Raw genomic sequence first — 26,831 nt, forward strand, 5'->3', positions numbered from 1 at the left:
TTATTCTGCTTAATTTGCTCTTTATTTAGATTTAAAATACATCTTTCATACATTGTTTAAAAGGAAAAAGGAATCATGTCAAAATGTTTCAGGAAATGATTTAAGTTAGATATAAAGAACATAGTTCTGATTTTGAAGTGTTAGTGGAACCCAAACAGAAATGATTAGTGCTCTCTTAAGATCATGACATGATTCTTAAAGTGGCTATTTCAGAGCCTAGAAATAACACTGTGTTACTGACTAATGTCTATAGAGTACTGCAAAAGATGCTGAATAGAAAAGCAGGTGGTGTGAAAATTTTAATTTTTAAATAGCAAAGCCCCTGTCTGGGTATTGTCAGTAACTTTCAGAAATCCTAGAGAAAATGATGATTAGGTCAACACAAGGAAAACAGCAATTAACAGAATAGGAATTGCAAAGAGCTGCAGCCAATGGAAAAAGAAGCAAGGCTTCTGAAGTCTCCCGACCACTCGTGTCTGCATGGGTTTCAACGACCGGTCCCACTGGGTCAGGATGGCATTTCTGGCTCCTGGCCACTGCCCTGGGCCCACCAGCCTAAACTGGTAGGGACTACAAGGGCCAAAATAAACTTCCATGGCCAATTTGGGATCTGTGAGAAACAGCCATGGGATGTTGGGCTTTGCCCCAATGAAGGAGGAGAGTTCATCCATATAAACAATGTAATCTGTCTGTATGGTCTCGCTTTTGCCAAACCTGGAGATGGGAGAGAAAACACCACTATGGATACCCAAACTCTGTGTAGAAACAGAACAGAGAAAATGGCTCGCAACTTTATATCAGTGAGAATTAACATCAATGTCTCTCTCTTTCTAAAAAAATTTCCCACACTACCCTGACATACAACATCAATTTCTTGTATAAGGAGAATGTCATTTGTTTATCCTGTACTTTGTGGTTTTTTTAAAGAACTTTCATATTGGTTTCATTTGGAAATACCCCAACACTGCAATGCAGCTGAGAAAGACATTTTTTATCCTTATTTACAAATGGATAGATTGCCTCTTGCTCAAGTGATCCTTCTATAATAGTTCATGGCCACTGAGCTAATTAGTGACAACTAGAAGTGGAGCCCAGTTCTCCAGATTCATTCTCACTTTTCTGAGTCATTTTCATTAGAGGTATACCTTTGAAATATCCTCTACATCTTAGAGGATCTATGGGCTAGAGAATGGAAGTCCACATCCATGTGTTCCCAAACTCCTCTGATTTCAAATCCTTTCTGGGTCTCCTTTCTATGATATATATTACAGGAGGCATGGAGGGCTAAAACTGTCTATGTAATGTAGATTCTCAATCCTATTATTCACTCTGTGCCTTGTACTAAAAAGAACTTAATACAATGTCAGAAGCAACGTAGGTCTTCAATTAATATTTGTTGAATGGATGAATATAGCTTGTGGCTGTCATTCCAATGATGTCATTCAGGATAATTTAAGATTAAAACAGTTCCAAGCATTCATAAATTCTCACTTTTCTATGGAAATCCTACACTCCTATTACAATAGGTACTCTTACCATTTGCGCTTTTTCTCCATTTTCTCATTAATATCATTCATCATGTCTTCCATAGAAGGCAAAGTACAAGTTCCTGATAAAGAAGGAAAGACATGATGGTAATTAAATGAGTCTGGCATAGGACCAGCCTGTAATTTTCCCTTTTTAATAATGAGTTATGAATCACATTAATTGGTGTTCATTTTCAGACAGACATCAAATTCAGTTCTAGTCTTCTCAGAACTCATATTTGTCATAATAATTAAAAATATTACCTAAATAGCTTTGCTTTTAAACTGGTTACAAGATGTTTCAAAAAACAGTTTCATAGATTTATTTTAATCTCAGTCATATTTTAAGAATGTTGTCTTTTAAATTATAGCCAAACAGAGGTGAATTGGCATCACTTTTCCAAGATTTATGAAGAAAAATCTTCATAGAAATTAATCCTGCTTTGCCAGAAAATGGAATTTCCAGAAGATAAGATATAGAATTTGGTGAAGGGCTAAGTTTTTCTATGGAAAGCCAGTAGTTCTTGAATATGACTGAGGATATGGACTGTCCACAAGTCAGCAAAGACATAAGGGAGACCCAGGAGACTAGATCTGACTTGGGGCTGCCCCAGGATCCAGGTTTACATAAGTTTGCAGAGTTCTCTATAACCCAGACCAAAACAGCCTTTTGTGTCCGGAAACACTTCAAATTTAGGATGATTTCTTTGGTAATCTTGGAATCAACTTGAAAGAGAATAAAACTCTTAGCCCAGATATGATTACTTAAGACCTACAATGGCTTGCTTAATTTCCCATTTCTACACTTCTTACAGGGAGGATCACTTGAACAGCTTTTGTAGATATGGTATGGTTCCAGGCCTTGGAACTTGTCATGCTTTTCAGAGGAAGAGATTGAAAAGAAAGAGACTGTTTTTTAGCCTGCCAACTACTGCCATTGGGTTGCTTGTAACTAGCCCCTCTTGTCTTGGTACTCTGGTTTTCCAAACCTAGGTTGTTTGCCTTGTGTCTCATTTCCTTTAAGACAGCCTGTGCCATGTACATCAATTTTCCCCATAAATTGCCTTGTTTCCTTTCTTCAGAGCCCAGGGTACAACTCTTGTCCTCATAGAGAGTGAGGGTCCTACCCTTCCTTTAATGCCAGCCTCTCTGGGTCTGAACCCTAAGTGGAATCCTGAGTGAAATTTCATGCCATTACCTTCCTGGCTACCTGGTCGTGTGATCTGCATCTCCCCACAACTGTATTCCAGCCTGCTGCTGGGGGATGCTGCCTGCCTTTCTTGCCTGACCCCAATCAAGTTTGTTGTTTCCTTTGTAAAATATAAGAACTCAGTATTCTTATGTATTACAGACTGATCATCTACTACACTGAGCACTTTCTGCCTCTATTGATCCACTGTTTGTTCTTAGCGCTTTCTGCCTCTGTTGATCCACTGTTTGTCCTTTTTTGGTCAGGGAAGAAAATAATAGTAGAAAAACCATTGCCTTCCAGCAATCATATTTTCCATGACTGTGGATATTTGAAGTTGGCTGGATGTTGGCTCGTAAACATATTTTCTTATGAACTTTTCAAGCAATGTAATTCTACTGAGTTTTGCAATCATAATTTTATAAAGTTGTCATTCACTTAGTCTTAAGTGGATGTAAGCTTTGGTGGTCTCAAGTCTAATAAATGATCTTGGGTAATTATCAGCTGTAAGAAGCTGTAAGTCACAAAATACCTCCTCTAATAATATCTTGTAGTATTTCATACAATAATCCAAACTGGTATACTTTAAATTGCTAACAAAATATAGTACCAAAAAATATAGAATTATAAATTTTCAAAACTGAAGGGGACCTTGTAACTAGGATTATTGTTTTCACAAAGATCCAAAGTTATTGTCACTGGCATTCATCTTCGCAATTCATGAGCCTCTTTATTGACTTACCCTTTATTACTTGTGCTGCCCAGCGGGACTGGAGGTCAGCTGTGGGAATGGCAGCCCCAAGGGACTGGACAAAGCCAATCACTGCTATGGTTGACTTCTCAAGTAGAGGAGGAAATACTCCTTTAAATAAAATGATCTCATTGTTTCTGCTTTTGATGATAGACTCATCAAGGAAGGGGTAGGCAAAACTATACCCTGTTGCAAAGATTACACAGTCAATGCCCTCAAATATGGTCCCATCCTCAAAAATGGCCGAGGTCTCTGTGAATTCCTTCACGTTAGGCTTTACGGACACAATGCCACACAGAATGCATGCTGGGAGCTCATCATTAAATACAGGCTCTTTCCTCAGGACTCTGTATGGAAAACAGAGACAATTATTGGAAGTGTAATATTTCCCTCTTGTTTTATTGGTCCATATATAAATTGATAAGGAAGGAAAAAATGACCCAAGATTTTTTTTTCTGAGCCATAGAGTATCTCCAATATGGCTGAAGAACAAAATTGATGGGAAGCAACATTGGGAAGTAAGAGAAGTTGCTATTTGCTGGCCCCATCTCTATTTTCTGTGATTCTTCTCTTCCATGGAGCTCTTTCCAAATCCCGGAATAAAGGCTTATGCCCAGTTCCCTGTTAAAGCGTGTTTCAGGAAAAACTCTGAAGTGAGGGTACCTCGGTGTTTACATTTTTAAAGTTGCCACTTATTCAGTGGGAACCTTGATAAGATTATGTTTTTTAAATTCTTGGTGTCTCATATTTCTCATCTGGAATGTCAGTAATGTTTGAACTACCTCAGAAGTTCCCTAAATGATGTAAAGAGTTTTGCACAGTCTCTAGCATATGCATAGAGCTCGAAAATGTTAACTGTTATTCTTAATTCAGTATACTCCAAGGTGGTCATCATAATGTGGAGAAGACCAAATAGGAGGAGGAAAGTCAAAGGTGTGAAAGCTGCAGCTGGGCTCTTGAGGGATGAAGTATGAGCCCCATGCAGACAGAGGCACCAGTCAGGTGAAGGAGGGAGCACCCAGGAATTTAAATAAGGCCAGAGGGAGGGTGCCAGTTTGAGGCTTTGGCGACTGCAAGTCTGGAAAGAGAGAGCTTTGGACTACTTTTTATTCAATAATATCTGTAGTGGGAGCAGAGAAATCTGAACCCAGGGATGAATGTGAATACAGTTGAAGGAAAGAGTGTTGTTCTTGTATGGCTGTGGGAGCTGTGAGAGAGTGCTACAGGCAGATTCCACTGGAGAACAAACTGAGCTGGACAAGGAGATTGGTTGGAATCTTACTTGGAAAAAGGCTTGACTCACTTGCACTTATTACCTGCCATTTATTTGAAACCTGTGGCCATCAGGTTTTTACCTCCACCATCACCACACTGAAACTGCTCTTGTCAAGGACATCAGAATCAAGCTCCCAGATCCAGTGATCCACCCTCACTTTCCCTTTTACTCAACTTAGCATTTAACATAATTGATGGTTTCCTCTTTCTTGAAACACTGTATTCATTTTGTTTCCAGGTCATCACTCTCTCTCAGTCCCTTTCCTACTTTGCTGGCTATTCTTTTTCTGTCTCCCACAGATGTCTTCTCCTCTTCTCCTCTTCCTGACTTCTGACAATGGCATACCTCAGGACTCAGCCCCCAGACCTTTAGTCTCCTCCACTTACACGCATTCTTGAAGAGATGTCATCTAGTTCCATTTCTTCAGGAAAAATTTTCTCATGACTCCAAAGTTTTAACTTCTGGTTTGAGCCTCCCTCCTGTCTTGTGTTTCCCACTGCTGGCTCAACATTCTTCTACTGGAATGTCTAATAGGCATTCCAACTTTAATATGTCTAAAACTGAACTTCTGTTCCTCCTGCAGTTTTTCACATTTTAGTAAATGTCAATGTCATCCTTTTTCATATATCTTGAAGACATTCTTACTCCCTCCTTGCTCTCTCATCCTCTATCCAGTCCACAGAAAATCCTATTTGGGTCTACCTTCAAGCTATCCAGAAATCTGCCCAATTCTGACCACTCACTGCTAACAATTTTGGTCCAGACCAACATCCCCTCTGATTCAGGTTTTTGAGAGTAGCTTTTTAACTGGTCATTTCACTTCCTTCCTTGCCCTACCCTTACATTGAATGATGACCACAGCAGCCGATCAATCTCTGCAATGCTAATTTAGGTCTTGTAATTCATTTGCTCAGATGCCTGCTGTAATTTCCCATTGCTTTCAGAGTAAAAGCCAGGGTCCTTACAATGATCTACAAGGCCCACGCCATCCAACAATTTTAATGTCTCTGGTTTTATCTCCTGGCATTCTCCCCTCTTTCTCTTTTCTCAAGGAAGAGAAGCCCCATTGTTGTTTGTTGATCATGCCAGCCCTGCCCGTAAATGCCCTGGCTGTGTCCTCAGTCTGGAATACCCTTCCCCTGAGACCCTCATGGCTCATTCCCTCAACTCCTTCAGAGGTTTTCTTAAAAGTCTCCTCCCTGAGACATACTCTGAGGACTCTATTGGAAATTGTCCTGACAGCACTTGCCATTACCTTTATCTGCTTTGTTTTCTTCCCCAAAGCACACATCGCCATATGATCTTATGCTATTGTTTGTCTGTTTCCCACCACTTAGAATGTAGGTTCAATGAGGACAGGGATTTTTGCATGTTTTGTTCACTACTATATTCACAGGGCTAAACACAGGACATGGCATATAATAAACGTGTAATAAATGTTTGTCAAATTAATGAATTCACTTTGATGTAAACAGCTCGTAACTTGGGTTTTTCACCTCTTGTCAAAGTCATTTCTTGTTATGTTACTGGCTTGGAGGATGTTATAGGAGAAGATGGGAAGGAGACTGAAGATGCAAGCATTGGTAAGTATGTGTTTAGTGAGAGGGGTCCATTAAGGGGTGGGTGATGAAATGAAAAGGGAAAGGTAGGACATGAAACGTTCTCCTGATGTGCTTAACTTTGCCATTAAGTGACAGGTAGTAGAGCAAGTGGCCAAGAGTGAGAGGCTCTAGAATCAGCAGATCTGGGTTTGTTTTGAATGCTGCTTCTACTTCCTGGCTGTGGGACCTTAGTAAAGTTATTAACTACACTGAAATGCAGTTATCTCATCTCTAAAATGGAGATACTAATAGAGCTCTCTTCATAATTGTAAGGATAAAATGAAATAATATATGCCAGAGCCTTAGCAGAGTCTTGCTAAATCTCTGACATGTATAAAATGCTTAAAAGAGGTTAACTTTGATTATCATTACTCCCGGGACTAATTCCTGAGGCATTATATAATTTTCCAGCTGTGTAAATATAGTAAGGAGGATTGCAAAATAGGAAATCACTCTTAATTTGTGCAGTTCTTTATCTTCTGATATATGAGTTGTGATTGCTAATACTTTGATTTGTTTTGGACTTACAGGACATTAAGGGTTGTTGACACTGAACTAAAAGCCAGAAGGCATATCACGTTTAGCTCTGCATTACCCATTTAAAGGCATCAAGCCATAGTTTTCATGCTTGAATCTTGCATTCATCTGCTTCACGTACAACCAGTCAGAGATGGCTGTTGGTAAATTGTTCTTGAGGAAGGTTCCAAATCGAGTGACGAGCAGCATGTCCCAAGGATAACCATTGTCCCAGACCCGGCTCATCACCCAGGAGCCACTTCTGGAGCTGATCATGACCTTAAAAAACACAAATTCAACCATGAAATTAGTGACCATTTGTAGTGGATATTCTGGTGAGCACCCCAGATCCCTCTTGAGGAATGGATCTATTACCCCAGCTGCAGAAAGTGGTGTCAGAAGACATCTCTCAGCTGTCAGTCCTTTTTGACCATTGCTTTGGCTGAAGAGATGGGCCTCACCCAACACCTTCTACTCTTTCTGAGTTTCCTCCATCTAGTGACTGGTCAGTGCGGGCGTATAAAGGCCCAGTCCCTCACCTCAAATTGGGGCAATGCCAAAGGACCATCCCAGCTTCAAAGTAAACGGAAGCTTCCTTCCCTTCCTGTGGAAGTATTGATCCTGAGAGTGTTCCCAAATAAACGTCTGAACTTTACATCTACATCTTAGGGTCAGCCACCTTGTCACAGTGCTGCAGGCAAATTTTCATATTTTAATCAATCTCTGCTACAGGTGACTGATAACTGAATTCTAGTCATGTTTTCCCTAGCGCTTACCTAACTATTGCTGTCTACAAATAAGCAATTATGATCTCAAAATAGGCATTTTAAACCAAAATGCCTGCTACTATCTGGAAAGAAGGTGAGAAATTTGGAATCAGAAAACCATACGCTCAAACGCTGGCTCTCCTACTTATTAATGATGTGATTTGAAAAAATTCCTTTAACTTCTCTAGTCTTGTTCCCTCATTCCTAAAATGGAGAGAATCGAATTTGCCTCATCAAATTTGTGTAAGCGTTAATTCGATGTGATAAACTATGTCACATGGCTAACGTTACCTGGCAGATAGTATGTGCTCAGTAAATGTCAGTTTCCTTTCCTTCCCCTTCTGTTATGCTAATCCATAATAGTGTAGTTTTCAGGCTTTCTTTTTCTTTTTTAAAACCAATTTTTATATGCCATATCACTTCAAGGCATTTGTTATAAGAGGAACTAGACAAGAAGAGACTAAAGGAGTCCAGGCATGGTGGTTCACGCCTATAATCCCAGAATTTGGGGAGGCCTAGGTGGGCAGATCATCTGAGGTCAGGAGTTCAAGACCAGCCTGGCCAATATGGTGAAACCCTGTCTCTACTAAAAATACAAAAATTAGCTGGGTATGGGGTGTGGTGGTGGGTGCCTGTAATCCCAGCTACTCAGGAGGCTGAGATGGGAGAATTGCTTGAACCTGGGAGACGGAGGTTGCAGTGAGCCGAGATTGTGCCACTGCACTCCAGCCTGGGCAACAGAGTGAGACTCTGTCTCCAAAAAGAAAAAAAAAAAAAGAAGCGACTAAAGGATCAATTAATTAAATAGCCTCTGAAATTGATCTTCCCTTTATCACATATGCAAATAATCACATATACAAATAGAAATCTCTGAAAACTATGAGTTCATCATAAATTTCCTAAACCCAAGAAGCTGAAATAATGATTTACCTTTATTTACGCAGAAATCTATTTTATCCTGTCATTCAAGTGCTTAAAATATGTGATATAATCTGATCCCAATCTTTCTTTCCTGTAATGCAATCCTATGACTACTGTTCCTTGGATTCGGAAGCTTTGGCTTTCAGTTCTGTAACCCTTCAGTGGCTCAAACATTAATTTTCTCAATGACTTTCAAGAAGACAATTGACATTTCTGGTCCTCATTTATCCTTTCTGTTATAAAACTACTTTCTTCCCACAAGCAAAGGAGCCCATTTACAGGAAGGTATTTGAGTACCATAATGCATCATCATACAAATTGTTAGCATTAAGAACCTCCATTCCAGCAAGATGAAACTATAACCTACAATAGTAAAATATACAATGCTCATTTTCTTGTCTTCATGCCTCTGCTTGTGGCATTTCCAATTCTAAGAACAGCTTCTGTCGCCTCTTCAGTCTCATGATTTATATTTATTGTTCAAGGACTGGTTCTGTTCTACCTCCTTTGTGAAGCATCCAGTTTTGGAATCATAGCATTTAGTGCCTGAATCACTTGTTTATCCTTTTTTCCAGTGGCAGCTCTTGTTCCAGAGCAGGGATCATGCCTGTTATGTTCACCACTGTCTTCAGCACCCAAGCCAGTGCCTGGCACATAGTAGGCCCTCAATAAGTAGTCATTGAATAAATGTGTGCATGCATCATAAATGAATGAATAAATGAGCCACTCTGTATTGCTTAAGTCTTGTTCAAAAGCTTTAACTTTATAACAAGCCCAGAAGTAGGTTCTATTTTTATCTGTTTTACCATTGAGAAACCTGCCTCAGAGAGATTGAAGGACTTGCCCGAGTCTAAGATTCATAACCTTAACCCTAAATCTGTGCTAGTTTTAGAGAAATTGATCCGAGATATTAGGCACCAAATGTCTTGAAGAAGGAGACTGTTGAATGACAGTTATTCCTTGCTGATGTTCTGCCTTTGTCTATGAAGTGATTTAAAACCTCACCTGTTAGTTGGGGAAGCTCAGCTATGTGAAATACCACTTAGTCTTTACATCAGATACCCTTCTCTCCTCCCCCACATTTCATATCACACCTTTCAAACGATAATAACTCTTCTGTCAGTAACGAGAGTCACCCGAGTACCCGGGGAGTAGTACCTGTTCTGCTGTGTGGCTGAGTTCTGTGGCAATATCACAGCCCGAATTCCCCAGGCCAACCACCAGGACACGCTTTCCATTGAATACACCTGGTTCTTTATAGTCCCTGCTGTGGAAGCATTTGCCTTTAAAGTGGTTTAGTCCTGAGTGAAAAGTGAGAAATATATGGCAGTTTGAGTCATATATTTAAACAAAGACTTTAACAGAAGCGACCTTGTGAATAGATGCAGTCACAATAATGTGCTATTTTAACACACCAAGCATATTAGATATAACAGAAGTATATTTTAATTTAACCTGCTTATACTTTTAGAAAAAAGAAGACATTATCAAGATATTCATTTTTGTCAGTTATGTGGCTAGCAGCTTAAATTTTGGCCTTACCTGGAAAGGACTCTTTTGGTAGGTTGGGATACACATGATGTCCGGAACAAACCATTACAGCATCAAAGACAGCCGATTCTTTTTTACCATCCCTTTCAGTGGTAACATCCCACTGGCCAGAAGTTGCAAAATCAGGACGTTTATTTACACTGGATACAAATGTCTAAGAGAAATACAGAAAGAAACCCCTCTTTTCTATGCTAGCAAATGGTTTTGGCAGGTACAGTATGAAAAAAGAGAAGAGGGTTAAGAAAAATATTTAATGATTAAGATACATATTACAAATTTAAAATTCCCTCAGAATAAATCAAAACACTAAATGGTATCTGTCTATTTGTCCCTGCATGATTTCTTGTGCATAACCAGTATCTTCTGGAGTACAAGAGTGACACCCCTTGGAGATATGGCAGTGAATTCAATTATAATTTATAAGAGGTGCACATCACATATACTAGAAAATCTGATGGCCAGTGATGTTCTGGATCACATTCCTGTATGTTCTCGTTCAGTACATTAAAGATAACTCAAAGATAGATGTACTGAACCAGAATATATGAAAACGTGATCCAGAAAATTATTAGATTTGTTAAATTAAAGTTAAAACTATTAAACTCAAGTTTCTAACACACTCCTAGGTGACACTGATGTCACTTGGACTATACACTGAGTAGCTTTGACTAGATTATCAATAAATATTTGTTCACAGCTAAATGGCTGCCTGTTGGTGTGCTCCCTGTTTTAAAAAAATCTTTCAATTCTTCTGATTATATTGGAAAAAGAATCTCTATTTGGTATTAATTGTTCTTAAAAGCTTTATTATGTACTATTTCATACATATAAGAAATACACAAACACATATATGTTACATTTTTGTTAGTTATGAAATATAATAAAATGAGCACTTATGGACTCATAAGACCTAATACATAATTTGCTTAGAATAACTGTGGGATTATTTAGTTAATTAGTTATGCTATTATATATGGCAACTTTTTTTTGGATAGGTTTCTGTTTGCTGCTGGTTTACAGAAATGCAATTCATTTTTATATATTGATCTTATATACCACCACCTTGCCTAACTCTTTTTGTATTGCTATGAATTCTAGTAATTTATATATTCTTTTGGATTTACTACATACAGAATCACATTATCTTCAATAACTGTGTTTTACTTTCTTTTGAGTTGTCATTCTCTTTATTTTTCTTTACTTACTGCACTGTTTCTTAAATTTCTTAAGACTATTGAAAAGAAGTAAGTGCTATTGATAATAGTAATTAGGAATTCTTATCTTGTTCTGAAACTTTAAAGTGAATGCTTCTAACTTTTCATCCTTTAGCACAGCACTGACCAGTACCAATATAGTATGAGCAACATATGCAATTACAAAATTTCTAAGACCGGGCATGGTGGCTTACGCCTATAATCCCAGCGCTTTGGGAGGGTGAGGCAGGTAGATCATCTGAGGTTGGGAGTTCGAGACCAGCCTGACCAACATGGAGAAACCCCATCTCTACTAAAAATACAAAATTAGTTGGGCATGGTGGTGCATGCCTGTAATCCTAGCTACTTGGGAGGCTGAGGCAGGAGAATCACTTGAACCTGGGAGGTGGAGGTTATGGTGAGTCAAGATCACATCATTGCACTCCAGCCTGGGCAGCAAGAGGGAAACTCTGTGTCAAAAAAAAAAAAAATTCTAATAGTCACATTAAAAACTGAAAAAAAATGTATAATTTAACTCAATCTGTCTGATATGTTAACATTTCAAAATGTAATTAAAATTTATTAATAAGGTATTTTACTTTCCTTTTTTATAATAAGACTTGGAAAGTTTTTGTATATTTTATACTTATAGCACATCTCAGTTTTGTGACTAGTGGCTACTATATTGAACAGTGCAGATTTAAGATAAATTAAGATAAAGATTAAGATAATGTTTGCGTATGTTTTGCTGGTTCAAGACAGTTCTGCTCTAAGTTTGGCGAGAGTTTTCTTTTGATTTTCTTTTTTTATCTTTCACGCATAAATAGGTGTTAAATTTCAGTTAATGTAACTGAATTTTAAATTCTGAATTTGTTAAATAAACATGTGGTTTTCTGCCTGTAACAGGTTGTTGTAGTAAAATATATATTTATATTTCTTAGTATTAAAATACTCTTGCATACTTAGGCCAATCTCAACTCAATCAAGACAGTTAATCTCTTTTTTTTTATTATACTTTAAGTTTTAGGGCACATGAGATACCATCTCACACCAGTTAGAATGGCGATCATTAAAAAGTCAGGAAACAACAGGTGCTGGAGAGGATGTGGAGAAATAGGAACACTTTTACACTGTTGGTGGGACCGTAAACTAGCTCAACCATTGTGGAAGTCAGTGTGGCAATTCCTCAGGGATCTAGAACTAGAAATACCATTTGACCCAGTTAATCTCTTTTAATACTCTGTTGGATTCATTTTTGAAGGATTTTTACATTGATTTTCATGAAGGAGATTGGCCTGTAATTTTCCTATTTCATATTATCTTGTCTGCTTTTGATGTAAAGGTAATAATGTCATAAAATAACTTTGGAAATCATATCTCATTTTCAAGTCTCTGAAAGTTTCTAAAATATTGAAATAACTTGTTCACTGCAAGTTTGGAAGTACTCACCCATGGAACTGTTTATTTTCTTTATGGGAAGATTTTTAATTTCTAGGTCAAAAGAACTATAAATCATCAAACGACAATTCAGGCTTTCTACTTATTATTGAGTGAGTTTTGATAAGATTTTTTTTTTAAATTGAGAAAATTTAACCAACTTAAAATATTACTTGGCAAACACTTTTATAGTATTCTTGTTATATTGTTTTATTCATCTGTATCCATTTTGTCTATCCTTTCCTTCTCAATATTATTTATTTGTGCCTTTGATTATTTTTTCCTTACACTGCCAGCTTTTTATCTATTGTTTATTTATTTATTTTTTGAGATAGGGTCTCACTCTGTCGCCCAGGCTGGAGTGCAGTGGCGTGATCTCAGCTCACTGCAACCTCTACCTCCCGAGCTCAAGCAATCCTCCCACCTCAGCCTCCCTAGTAGCTGGGACCATAGGCATGTGCCACCACATCCAGCTAATTTTTGTATTTTTTGTAGAGACATGGTTTCTCCATGTCACCCAGGCTAGTTTCCAACTCCTGGACTCAAGTAATCTGCCTGCCTTGTCCTTCCAAAGTGTTGGGACTATAAGATGGGCCATTGCACTTGGCTCCTGTTGTTTATTTTATTAGTCCTTTCAAATAATTAACTTTCAATTTGTACATATGCTTTTTTACATTTTATAAATTTATTTTTATATCCCCTTCATTCTATGTTCTTTGAGTTTATTCTGTCTTTCTTTTACTAATTTCTTAAACTTTCTTACCTTATTTTTAAACTTTTTCATTTTCTAATATAAACACTTACATTTATAATTTTCATGAAAATATAGCTTCCTATGTTTCCCACAAGTATTGATACATAGACTAAATTAACATTCAGTTATAGATATTTTTAAATTCCCATTGAAATTTCTTCTTTGACCTATATGTTATTTAGATAAAAAGAGTTTTTAATTTCCAAATTCACAGGTATTTTACATTTATTTCTTTGGTATTGATTTCTAAATTAGTAGTGATTTAGTCTAAGAACTGTAGGTGGTCAAATTTTGTGAATTTTCCATGTATCCTTGAGAAGAAGGTAATTCTCTAAACCTAGAGTTAGAGAGGCCACACTGTTAAAAATGTTGACAAATTAGAAAGGGAAACTGAAAGGAACAAATGAGAATCCAGTAGTAGACATAGACTTCTTCAGCATTATGACAAGAGCTAAATTGTTGATAACATCTTACCTTAAATTGTATGTACTTCAGGAGGTTCTTTTCTTTGGCAAATGCAATGATATATTCCTGGATCTTGCTGTTGTGCATAAAGCTGGGGAAGTCATCGGGAAATGGGAAGTCTGGGAAACACATCATCTCTTTGGAAGAATTGGAAAAGACTGATTTGTAAATGCTAGCCCTGCCCTCCTCTGCATGGTCCTGTGAATGTATAGTATCAAATGGAAGCAAATTGGTAAATGAGTATACTGATCATGGTCAGGGCTGGTTCCAAGTAATTACAGTCATCCCTTGGTATCTATGGAAGGTTCCAGGACCTCCGTGGTTACCAAAATCTACGAATGCTCAAGTCTCTTATATAAAATGATATAGTATTTTTGTATAACCTATATACAGATACTTTAAATCATCTCTAGGTTACTTATAACACCTAATGCAATGTAAATGCTTAATGAATAGTTGTAGTGTATTGTTTTTTTATTTTTATTTTTATTTTTTATTTGTTTTTTTTGGATTTTTTTAATCAATGGTGGGTTGAATCTGTGGATGCAGAACTTGCAAAAACAGATGGCCAACTGTATACTTACTTGAGTCATCCTTTATCCACAGTAAATTCGGTAAGACACACATAAATTAACTTCACTTCAACAATTGATGCTAATCATGGAAACTTACTAAGGGAACTTAGGATATGGAAGAATACCTTTCTTAATATCTTTTAAGAAAATGTATCTTAATCTTTTCTTTTCTAAGGGAAACAAATTTTAAATTTCATTATGTCCTTTAGGCCTATGTAACTAGAATCCTTTCATTCCCTTGAACCATTAAATATGGTGACAGAGATTTTTCAAAATTCAACCTTGCATAATTTCAATGTGTCAACTCATGAGCACAAGCATCTAATGGTCAATTTATAAAAGCAAACAGTAACAAGAGGTTGCAACTATTGATCAGATTTGTAAATGTAAGCATTTTAAGACCTAATTTTTAAAAAATTAACCTTAGAATTTCTATAATGTATAAAATAAGGTTAACTATTTTGAATCTAACACAGAATTTATGGGCATTGCATGCCTTTTAAGCACTTATGTAAGTAACAAAGTTTTAGCTTTCAATGATGTAAAAATATCTGAATTTGCTTTAACTCTAAGGAATTATAGAACTATGCTAATAAAGCCTTAGAGGAAATGTTAAGTGATGATGAATAAAGAAAAAGAACATTGAAGAAAGAATGATCAGCAATGAGAAGGTTAGGATATTGTGTTGTGGTTCTTTAGCCACACACTGAAATAAACTGGGAGCTTTAAAAAACACACTGAGCATTAGGTCCCACTCTCAGAGAATTTGATTTAATTGACAGCAAGTTTTAAAAGCTCTTCAGGTAATTTTAAGGTGCAGCCAAGTTTGTCAGTCACAATGTAGAGTTCAACAAATAGAAGCTCATGACCAACAGGCTACAGTTACTGCGGAAGAGCTTACCATAGGACACATCTGTTACAGCTGTGAGCTCTGCAAAGCAAGCTGTTGAATGAATAAAAGGCATTAAGTTAAAAAAAAATACTGGTTGGAGCATGATTAGGAAGAGGTGGAGCCTTGGTTTAGCTCTGTTGAAGCACCAAGGTACTTATATCTCAAGTTTCATGATGAAAGATCAGATTGTAGATCTCTATGTGTAGTTGCTAGTTCATAGTGGAAAGTACTGAGCACTAGAAACTTCTAATTAGAGCTCATCTAACTCAAAGTTGTCAGGGCTCCCAGAACATGAAATTTTAGTATAATATTGGAATATTACAATCACGTCAAAAGCCAATGTGGCTGCAGTTTCATTATTGACAAATAATTAATTGGCAGATTAGTTGCCATGTTCATTTCAGAAAGCAGCGTGTTCTTTAAATAGGACATGAATTTTCTGCTGCTCACATGGTTTGTTGACTCTGCTATAGGCATGTGGGATGGGGAAGTGCAAAAATTTGTAGCTTTCTGTGAGTTGGGTAAGTTTAAAGAGATGATAATCAGCATAAAGAGAGAAGAAACATTAAAGAAAAAAACTGATACATAGTCCAGAAAAAAATCAGAGGAAGTTAAAAAAGGGAGGTATTCCCAGAAGAAAGCCTCTATTCATAAAACTTCATGCAAAAATTCATATGATTTACTGATTTATTGTTTGGGGAGCTCCTGAGAAAAGAGGACATTTTACCCAGATCCGTGGCCTATTCAGAAATGTGGCCTGTGATTAGGCCGCAGATCTGGGTGAAATGTCCTCCTTCTGTGACCAAAGAAGGTGAGGGAAATACATCATCGTGGCTCTAGATCAGGGTTAGAAGTCAGAACTAGAAGGGCATAGAAAGTGCTGCAGTAAACAGCTCCAACAGTTTCAACTATATGCACCCTTAGTGTTAGCTAAGTTTTAACCAATGTTTGGATCTCTCTGAAATTTAAAAAAAGTTAAGATAATGTAAAATGATGATGTTAGAAACCAAAGGGAAGGCAAATACAAAATTAGAACAATTTTATAACAATCTTATAATGTGAATACTCAGCCTATTGCTGCAGACTTCTAGTGATCTGAGAAACACTGCTGTTTGCTCCATTTGCAATCTATAAGCCCCCTCACAGTAGTAAAATAGGAAACGCTGAAAAACCAAACGTATTCGTTTCTTGTGGCTGCTGTAATAAATTACCACAAAGTTAATGGCTTAAAATAATAGCAATTGATTCACAGTTCTAGAAGTCAGCAGTCGGGAATCACTATCAGTAGGCTGAAAACGAAGTGTGACAGTACCATGTTCATTTTCAGAGGCTCCAGGAGAGAATCCATTCCTTGCCTCTTCTGGCTTCTGGTGGATGCTGGCATTTCTTATTTTTTTCAGTGGCAAGACCCCTCTTGTACGCCTTCACTCATGGCTTCTCTGGCCATCATCAAAGATAGAGCATAGCATCTTCAAATTTCTCTCTTTCTGTTGAGGTCATCACATCACCTTCTCTCTTCTCTTTGTGTTAAATCTCCCTCTGCCTCTCTCTTTTAACGATGCATTCATTATAGCATTTGGGGCTCACCCACATAATGCAGAAAAATCTCTCCATCTTAAGATTTTTAACTTAATTATATTTGCAAATACCCTTTTCTCTTGTAAGTAAGATAACATTTACAGGTTCCAGGAATTTGGATGCAATATCTTTGAGGAGGGGCATTGTTCAATTGTTCAGCCTATTACAGGCCATCCTCTGGTTCCCAAGGATTCACATCCATCCCATCTGCAAAATACATTAACCCAATCCCAACATCCTCAAAGTCTCAACCCATAGCAGCATGAAATCAAGTCTCAACTGTCATTTATGTATTTTCAATTCAAAAGTCCAAAATCTCATCATCATATAAATTATCTAAATCAGGTATAAATGAGACTCTGGATATGGACCAGGATGAGGCAAAATTTCTATCTGTGAATCTGTGAAATTAGAAAACAAGTTATCTTCTTCCAAAATACAGTGGTGGGACAAGCATGGGTAACCGTTATCGACATTCCCATTTAACCGGGGAGGAAAAAGGAGGAAAGAAAAGAATCACTAATCCCAAGCAATTTTGAAATCCAGTAGGATAAATTCCATTAGGCTTGAAGGCTGTGGCTCAGGCCTCTGCCCTCAGGGCCTGAGGCTCTACCCTCTGGGCTATCCTTTCTTTTTCTTGAAGGGTAGCACATGTTGCAGTTCAGTTTTATCAACCTATGATGCCAGGTTCAAATTTTAAAGTCTTCCTCGAGCAGCAAGAAAAGACAAATTAGCTGTCTTTGGCTGTGTTCCTCTCAATAGCCATATCAGCAGTGCGTTCTATCTTCAGCAACGTCTTGCAAACTAAGTTTGAGTATGAGGCTTTGGTTAAGATCACTGTGTATAAGATACGGCTGGCCAGGAGTGGTGGCTCATGCCTATAATTCCAGCACTTTGGGAGGCCGAGGCGGGTGTATCACCTGAGGTCAGGAGTTCGATTCCAGCCTGGCCAACATGGCGAAACCCCATCTCTACTAAAAATACAAAAATTAGCGGTGCGTGATGGCACACACCTGTAATCCCAACTACTCGGGAGGCTGAGGCAGGAGAATCCCTTGATCCCAGGAGGTGGAGGTTGTAGTGAGCTGAGATTGTGCCATTGCACTCCAGCCTGGGCAACAAGAGAGAAACTCTGTCTAAAAAAAAAAAAAGGAAAAAAAAAGAAAAAAAAAAGAAAGACATGGTCAGCTCAATAGGCCACTTGGTGAAATGGCAACCAGCAATTTACAAAGGAGTTAAGAATAGACTGGAGAGAAAGGCAAGCTTGAATTGGGATCTTTTCTCCATTATTATCAGCTGTATGATTTTTTTTCTTCTCTTTTTAAACTTCAAATTCATTTGTAAAAGGAAAAAAATATACCTAGCTTATAGGATTACTATAAATATTTAATTAAATAGAAAAAGTCATGTGTCATATAGAAAGTGCTTGATAAAATAGCCCTAAGTTTGGCCACAAAGAAACAAAAATAACAACAACCAAAAAGCCCTAAGAATCACCAGTGTGTTAATCTGAAGCCCTGTCAACACATTTTAATAACATACAGTAGTCTCCACAACATTGTATAAGATGCTGGGGGGTTTCACACCACACCTATTCCAAAATTGACCACATAGTTGGAAGTAAAGCACTCCTCAGCAAATGTAAAAGAACAGAAATTATAACAAACTGTCTCTCAGACCACAGTGCAATCAAACTAGAACTCAGGATTAAGAAACTCATTCAAAACCACTTAACTACGTGGAAACTGAACAACCTGCTCCTGAATGACTACTGGGTACATAACGAAATGAAGGCGGAAATAAAGATGTTCTTTGAAACCAATGAGAACAAAGACACAGCATACCAGAATCTCTGAGATACATTTAAAGCAGTGTGTAGAGGGAAATTGATGGCACTAAATGCCCACAAGAGAAAGCAGGAAAGATCTAAAATTGACACCCTAACATCACAATTAAAAGAACTAGAGAAGATATATCTCAAAATAATAAGAGCTGTTTATGACAAACCCACAGCCAATATCATACTGAATGGGCAAAAACTGGAGGCATTTCCTTTGAAAACTGGCACAAGACAGGGATGCCCTCTCTCACCACTCCTATTCAACATAGTGTTGGAAGTTCTGGCCAGGGAAATCAGGCAGGAGAAAGAAATAAAGCATGTTCAATTAGGAAAAGAGGAAGTCAAATTGTCCTTGTTTGCAGATGACATGATTGCATATCTAGAAAACCCCATCGTCTCAGCCCAAAATCTCCTTAAGCTGATAAGCTTCTTCAGCAAAATCTCAGGATACAAAATCAATGTGCAAAAATCACAAGCATTCTTATACACCAATAACAGACAAACAGAGAGCCAAATCATGAGTGAACTCCCATTCACAATTGCTTCAAAGAGAATAAAATACCTAGGAATCCAACTTACAAGGGATGTGAAAGACCTCTTCAAGGAGAATTACAAACCACTGCTCAACAAAATGAAAAAGGACACAAACAAGTGGAAGAACATTCCATGCTCATGGATAGGAAGAATCAATATTGTGAAAATGGCCATACTGCCCAAGGTAATTTATAGATTCAATGCCATCCCCGTCAAGCTACCAATGACTTTCTTCACAGAATTGAAAAAACTACTTTAAAGTTCATATGGAATCAAAAAAGAGCCCACATTGCCAAGTCAATCCTAAGCCAAAAGAATAAAGCTGGAGGCATCACACTACCTGACTTCAAACTATACTACAAGGCTACAGTAACCAAAACAGCATGGTACTGGTACCAAAACAGAGATATAGATCAATGGAACAGAACAGAGCCCTCAGAAATAATACCACACATCTACAACTATCTGATCTTTGACAAACCTTACAAAAACAAGAAATGGGGAAAGGATTCCCTATTTAACAAATGGTGCTGGGAAAACTGGCTAGCCATATGTAGAAAGCTGAAACTGGATGCCTTACTTACACCTTATACAAAAATTAATTCAACATGGATTAAAGACTTAAATGTTAGACCTAAAACCATAAAAAACCTAGAAGAAAACCTAGGCCATACCATTCAGGACATAGGCATGGGCAAGGACTTCATGTCTAAAATACCAAAAGCAATGGCAACCAAAGCCAAGATTGACAAATGGGATCTAAATAAACTAAAGAGCTTCTGCACAGCAAAAGAAACTACCATCAGAGTGAACAGGCAACCTACAGAATGGGAGAAAATTTTTGCAATCTACTTATCTGACAAAGGGCTAATATCCAGAATCTACAAAGAACTCAAACAAATTTACAAGAAAAAAAAACCCCATCAACAAGTGGGCAAAGGATATGAACAGACACTTCTCAAAAGAAGACATTTATGCAGCCAACAGACATATGAAAAAATGATCATCATCACTGGCCATCAGACAAATGCAAATCAAAACCACAATGAGATATCATCTCACACCAGTTAGAATGGCAATCATTAAAAAGTCAGGAAACAACAGGTGCTGGAGAGGATGTGGAGAAATAGGAACACTTTTACACTGTTGATGGGACCGTAAACTAGTTCAACCATTGTGGAAGACAGTGTGGCAATTCCTCAGGGATTTAGAACTAGAAATACCATTTGACCCAGCCATCCCATTACTGGGTATATACCCAAAGGAGTATAAATCATGCTGCTATAAAGACACATGCACATGTATGTTTATTGCGGCACTACTCACAATAGCAAAGACTTGGAACCAACCCAAATGTCCAACAGTGATAGACTGGATAAAGAAAATGTGGCACATATACACCATGGAATACTATGCAGCCATAAAAAATGATGAGTTCATGTCCTTTGTAGGGACATGGATGAAGCTGGAAACCATCATTCTCAGCAAACTATCACAAGGACAAAAAACCAAACACCACATGTTCTCACTCATAGATGGGAATTGAACAATGAGAACACTTGGACACAGGAAGGGGAATATCACACACCGGGGCCTGTTGTGGGGCAGGGGGAGTGGGGAGGGATAGCATTAGGAGATATACCTAATGCTAAATGACAAGTTAATGGGTGCAGCACACCAACATGGCACATGTATACATATGTAACAAACCTGCACATTGTGCACATGTACCCTAGAACTTAAAGTATAATAAAAAAATATGTTTATATTTTTAATATAATTACATTAATTATATATATTTTAAATATAATTATATTATATATTTTAAATATAATTATATTATATATATTTTAAATATAATTATATTATATATATTTTTAATATATAATATATATTATATATTTAATATATTAAATATTATATATATATTATATAATATATTTATATAAATATATTATATAAATATATATTATATATATATAAATATAATATATATTTAATATAATATATTTAATATATAAAATATTATATATATTATATATTTAATATATAAAATATTATATATATTATATATTTAATATATAAAATATTATATATATTATATATTTAATATATAAAATATTATATATATTATATATTTAATATATAAAATATTATATATATTATATATTTAATATATAAAATATTATATATAATATATTTAATATATAATATATATTATATATTTAATATATAAAATATTATATATATTATATATTTAATATATAAAATATAATATATATTATATATTTAATATATAAAATATAATATATGTTATATATTTAATATGTAAAATATAATATATATTATATATACATATATATAACATATATTTGTATATTATATGTAATATATATTTATATATAATATATAATATATTATATAAATATATAAAAATATATAAAATATATCTATATAATTATAAATATATAATTATACATAAATATATATAATTATATATATTATATTATATATATTATATTTATATATAAATATATATTTATATTTTTTATATATTTAATATATAAATATATATTAAATATATATTTATATTATTTTATATATATATATAAAAGAAACATACCATATTTTTAAAAAAAGATGCTGGGTGGTTTCAAGATTTTTTTGCAGTCTGCAAAATATCTATATTAATAAGAACGATATCTCATGTCTTTATAATATTTAAACAGCTGTTACAGACACTGTTTCATTAAATACAACCTTTTCATTGAGGTAAATAATATAATCCTGATTTTGTGTTTGAGGAGGAAATAGTGGCTTAAAAGGGTCATTAATCTTCCTAAATTTGCATATATATTAATGGGTTTATCAGAAGAAGAAACATAAGACTCAGGCAATAAGGCTGGAAGACTGTACTGATTGAGTGGAGAACATAGGGAAGCCCCATTCCTGCTGCTGTTTGGCAACACATGAAGTGATTTAATGAGTGCATACATGCATGTCTGCTAATAGAACCCTTATTACAAATGCACGGGACAAAGGGGCATTGAAGAACTTCAAAGCAATTCTCAGTTTTGTAGTGTCACAAGACCAAAGTCAGCACCTGAAACTTTAAAATCCATGGTCCCAATCACTTTGGTAGCCTCACCAAATGAATGGGAAAAGCCAACAACAGTGAAAAAATTATCTAGGAACCCATTTAACCAGAGGTGCAAGATCTCTATGGGGAAAACCACAAAACATGAATAAAAGAAATTGTAGCTGACACAAATGGTAAAACATCTCATGCTCATGGATTGGAAGGGCCAATATCATTTAAATAACCATATGCCCAAAAGACTTAATGCAATTTCTAACAAAATATCAATGCCATTTTTTACAGAATTAGAACAATTCTAAAAATTCATATGAAACCAAAAAAAGCCCAAATAACCTCAGCAATTCTAAGCAAAAAGAACAAAACTGGAGGCATCATATTACCTGACTTCAAATCATACTACAAGGCTATAGTAATTAAAATAGCGTGGTACTGGTATAAACATAGACACATAGATCAGTGGAACAGAATAGAGAAGTCAGAAATAAAGCCTCATCCCTATAGCCAACTGGTCTTCAGCAAAGTTGACAATAGCGTATACTGGGGAAAGGACACCCTATTCAGTACATTGTGCTTGGAAAATTAGCCATACGCAGAATGAAAGTGGACCCCTATCTCTCACCATATACAAAAATGAACTCAAGAGAGATTAAAGACTTAAATGTAAGACCTGAAACTATAAAAATTCTAGAAAAAAATAGGTAAAACTCTTTCACCTAGGCTATGACTAAGAATTTATGACTAAGGCCTCAAAAGCAAATGTAATAAAAATAGACAATCTAAAAATCTTTTTCACATAAAAAGAAATAATTAACAGAGTGAACAGACTACCTTCAGAATGGGAGAAAATATTTGCAAGCTATGCGTCCAACAAAGGACAAATATCCAGAATTTATAAGGAACTCAAGCAACTCAATTTTAAAGAAGCACAGATAACACCATTACAAAGTGGAAAAAGGAGATAAATAAGCATTTTTCAAAAAAAGACATACCAATGGCCAATAAACATATGGGAAAATGCTTAACATCACGAATTACCAGAGAAAATGCAAATTAAAACCGCAATAAAATACTATCTTACACCAGTCAGAATGGCTGTTATTAAAAAGTCAAAAAGGCCAGGCGCAGTGGCTCATGCTGGTAATCCCAGCACTTTGGGAGTCCGAGGCAGGCAGATCACCTGAGCTCAGGAGTTTGAGACCAGCTTTGTCAACATGGTGAAACTCTGTCTCTACTAAAAATACAAAAATTAGCTGGGTGTGGCCACCTGTAACCCCAGCTACTCGGGAGGCTAAGGTAGGAGAATCGTTTGAACCCAGGAGGTGGAGGCTGCAGTGAACTGAGATGGCGCCACTGCACTCCAGCCTGGGAGACAGAGTGAGACTCCAACTCAAAAAAAAACAAAAAAAAAAACAAAAAAACCAGATATTAGTGAGTATGTGGAGAAAAGGAAACACTGTTGGTTGGAAAATAAACTATAGAAAACAGTATGGAGATTTCTTAAAGAATTAAAAATAGAACTACCATTTGACCCAACAATGCCCCTACTAGATATCTATCCAAAGGAAAAGAAGTTGTTATATAAAAAAAATTCCTGCACCCATATGTTTATCGCAGCACCATTCACAATAGCAAAGAAATGGAATCAACCTTGTTGTCCAATAAGGATGATTGGATAAAGAAAATGTGGTATATACATACATATATGTATATATACACGCAGACACATATACATATATATGTATGTATATATGCACACACCATGGAATACTACCCAGCAATAATACAGAATGAAATTATGTCTTCTGCAGCAACATGGATGGGACTGGAGGCCATTATCTTAAGTGAAATAACTCAGAAACAGAAAGTCAAATACCACATATTCTCTCACTTATGATTGGGAGCTACATAATGTATACACATTGACATAGAATGTGGGAATAATAGACATTGGAGACTTGGAAGGGTAGGAGAGTGGGAGGGGTTGAGGTATGAGAAATTACTTAATGGGTGCAATGTACATTATTTGGGTCATGGCTACACAAAAGCCCAGACTTAACTGCTATACATTATATCCATGTAATAAAACTGCACTTGTACCCCCTAAATCTGTAAAAAAAAAAAAAAAAAAAAAAAAGATGTGAAAAGTTATTGTGTTTTAAATGAGTAAATAATTATAACTACATAAACCTAACTAATATTTACCACTAATTTTATGTCCAAGTGGCTCTTATTAATGATCTATCAAGGGAGAACTGTAATGGAGAATTTCAAAGCCCATTGTCTAATTTACTTCTGACTTGCAAGGAGGTTACTTTCCAACCTGCTCTTGACACTGTACTTAGTGGATTCCAATTCTAACAGATATGATAACTGCCATGGTAGCAGGTTTGGAAACCTGTGTGCACACAGCGTGCTCTTATACACTTCCCAACCTATTTTCCTGTCTGTTACAACAACATGCTACTCACTGAAAATTTCCACAGGCCCCCAATGTCATTGCTCTTCTCAAAGCAGGTGGGCTCCAGCCCCTCTTCCAGACAGCTCCTGATGGAGGCCAAGCCACTCACGCCAGCTCCAATGATGGCCACTTTCTTCCCCATGGTCACCTGTGCAAAGGCCCAGAGAACATTTCCAGTAACAACATTGCTGAAAATTTATTTACTTATTTATCTATTTATTTTGATTTTGCTCTTTGGCTTAATAAAAACTTTACTTTTTAATAAACACTGGCTGAGTATGGTAGCTCACGCCTGTAATCCCAGCACTTTGGGAGGCTGAGGTGGGAGGATCACTTGAGCCCAGGAGTTTGAAACCAGCCTGGACAACAGAGTGAGACCCTGTCTCCACAAAACAAAACAAAAAACAAACAAACAAAATCAGCTGGGTGTGGTGGCACGTGCCTGTACTCCCAGCTACTCAGGAGGCTGAGGAGGGAGGATCACTTGAGTTCAGGAGTTCCAGGCTGCAGTGAGCCGTGATTGTACCACTGCACTCCAGCCTGGGTGACAGAGTAAGACCTTGTCTCTAGAAAACAAATTCCTTTTAGTGATCTAACTACATTTTCATTTCTCTCTAATTTCTAAAGAGAAAGTTTCTTCTGAAAAAAAATAAGCACTTTGTTTTTAGTCATCAGCTCTCCAAAATTAAGAGACTGATGACCCAGCATACATATTTATCTTTTTTGCTTTTGGACTTTGTCATTTACTGTCTACCAAAAAGAGTAAGCAGAAGAAATAAAAGAAGATTCGCAACTAAAACACCTGTAGACACATCCACCCACCCACCCACATACATATGCCTGTATATGGGAATGAAGAAACACATATGTATATGTATACACACACATAGTCATACACACACACACACACAATCTGTATCTTCTTTTTACTTAGATACGGATAATGAGGAACAAGGTCTGAAGATGTCTGTATTTCAGTGTGCCAGGTAGTCACCCCTTCTCCCCATCAATAATGTTCTTCACCTTCTCAATTAAAAAGACAAGTAAATGGTGCATACCTATAGTCCCAGCTACTCTGGGATTATATAGTCCTGTTGAGCTGGGGTATCGCTTGAGCCCAAGAGTTTGAGGCTGCAGTGAGCTATGGTTACAGCACTGCGCTGTAGCCTAGGTGACAGAGTGAGACCTTCTCTCCAGGGGGTGGTGGGGGAAAGAAGTCATGTTCTTACCTAAAAACAATTTTTTCCCACTACCTTCAGCGTCCATTCCCCTCTAAGAAAATTACATTTCCTAACTTTTTTCTGTTGCTGACACTGTCTTTAGGCTCTACCACTACTTCTTTCACTAATTTTTTTTTCTTTTTAGACAAAATCACATAGCTATGCAGGGAAATAGACTTGGATGTTTAAACATCATGATCCGTGATTCCCAGAAACAAACAAACTGCCTGAATTATATCATTCTCATTCTAGCCATATTTGGTATAAAACTACAGCATGCTCCTTCTTCATTTACCCATCCCACCCTCAACCCTTTACTATATCACCTTTTATTCTTTTTCTTTTCTTTTCTTTTCTTTTTTGAGACGGAGTTTTGCTTTTATCCAGGTTGGAGTACAATGGTGTGATCTCGGCTCACTGCAACCTCTGCCTCCCAGATTCAAGTGATTCTCCTGCCTCAGCCTCCCAAGTAGCTGGGATTACAGGCATGCACCACTACGCCTGGCTAATTTTTGTATTTTTAGTAGAGATTTGGTTTCACCATGTTGGTCAGGCTGGTCTCGAGCTCCTGACCTCAGGTGATCCACCCGCCTCAGCCTCCTACCTTTTTAATTTTCCTACCCGTTCTTTGTCTTCTTTTCTTCTGTGTGTCTACGTCCTGTCCAACTGTCTGGGCAGTTTGAAAGA

The 26,831-nt window shown here is 36.7% G+C and overlaps 1 protein-coding gene across 5 annotated transcripts; it reads right to left on the reverse strand.

Annotated features, from left to right (window-relative positions):
- On the reverse strand, positions 1 to 26,831 carry FMO3 (flavin containing dimethylaniline monoxygenase 3). Of its 5 annotated transcripts, none has more exons than XM_004027887.4 (9): positions 26,749 to 26,831; positions 24,935 to 25,072; positions 13,957 to 14,145; positions 10,090 to 10,252; positions 9,706 to 9,848; positions 6,939 to 7,138; positions 3,458 to 3,813; positions 1,537 to 1,609; positions 1 to 714 (listed from the first exon to the last, which is right to left on the reverse strand). In XM_004027887.4, exons 2-9 carry the CDS (start codon positions 25,064 to 25,066, stop codon positions 372 to 374), a joined length of 1,599 nt encoding a protein of 532 aa, XP_004027936.2. In that variant the 5' UTR covers positions 25,067 to 25,072; positions 26,749 to 26,831; the 3' UTR covers positions 1 to 371. The 5 variants fall into 5 exon arrangements, with proteins under 5 accessions (XP_004027936.2, XP_004027937.2, XP_004027939.2 ...); XM_004027888.5 differs by having other exon boundaries at positions 26,766 to 26,829; XM_004027890.5 differs by lacking the exon at positions 13,957 to 14,145.

Source organism: Gorilla gorilla, chromosome 1 (genome assembly GCF_029281585.2).
Source record: "Gorilla gorilla gorilla isolate KB3781 chromosome 1, NHGRI_mGorGor1-v2.1_pri, whole genome shotgun sequence".
In the NCBI taxonomy this organism is placed as follows: Eukaryota; Metazoa; Chordata; class Mammalia; order Primates; family Hominidae; genus Gorilla; species Gorilla gorilla.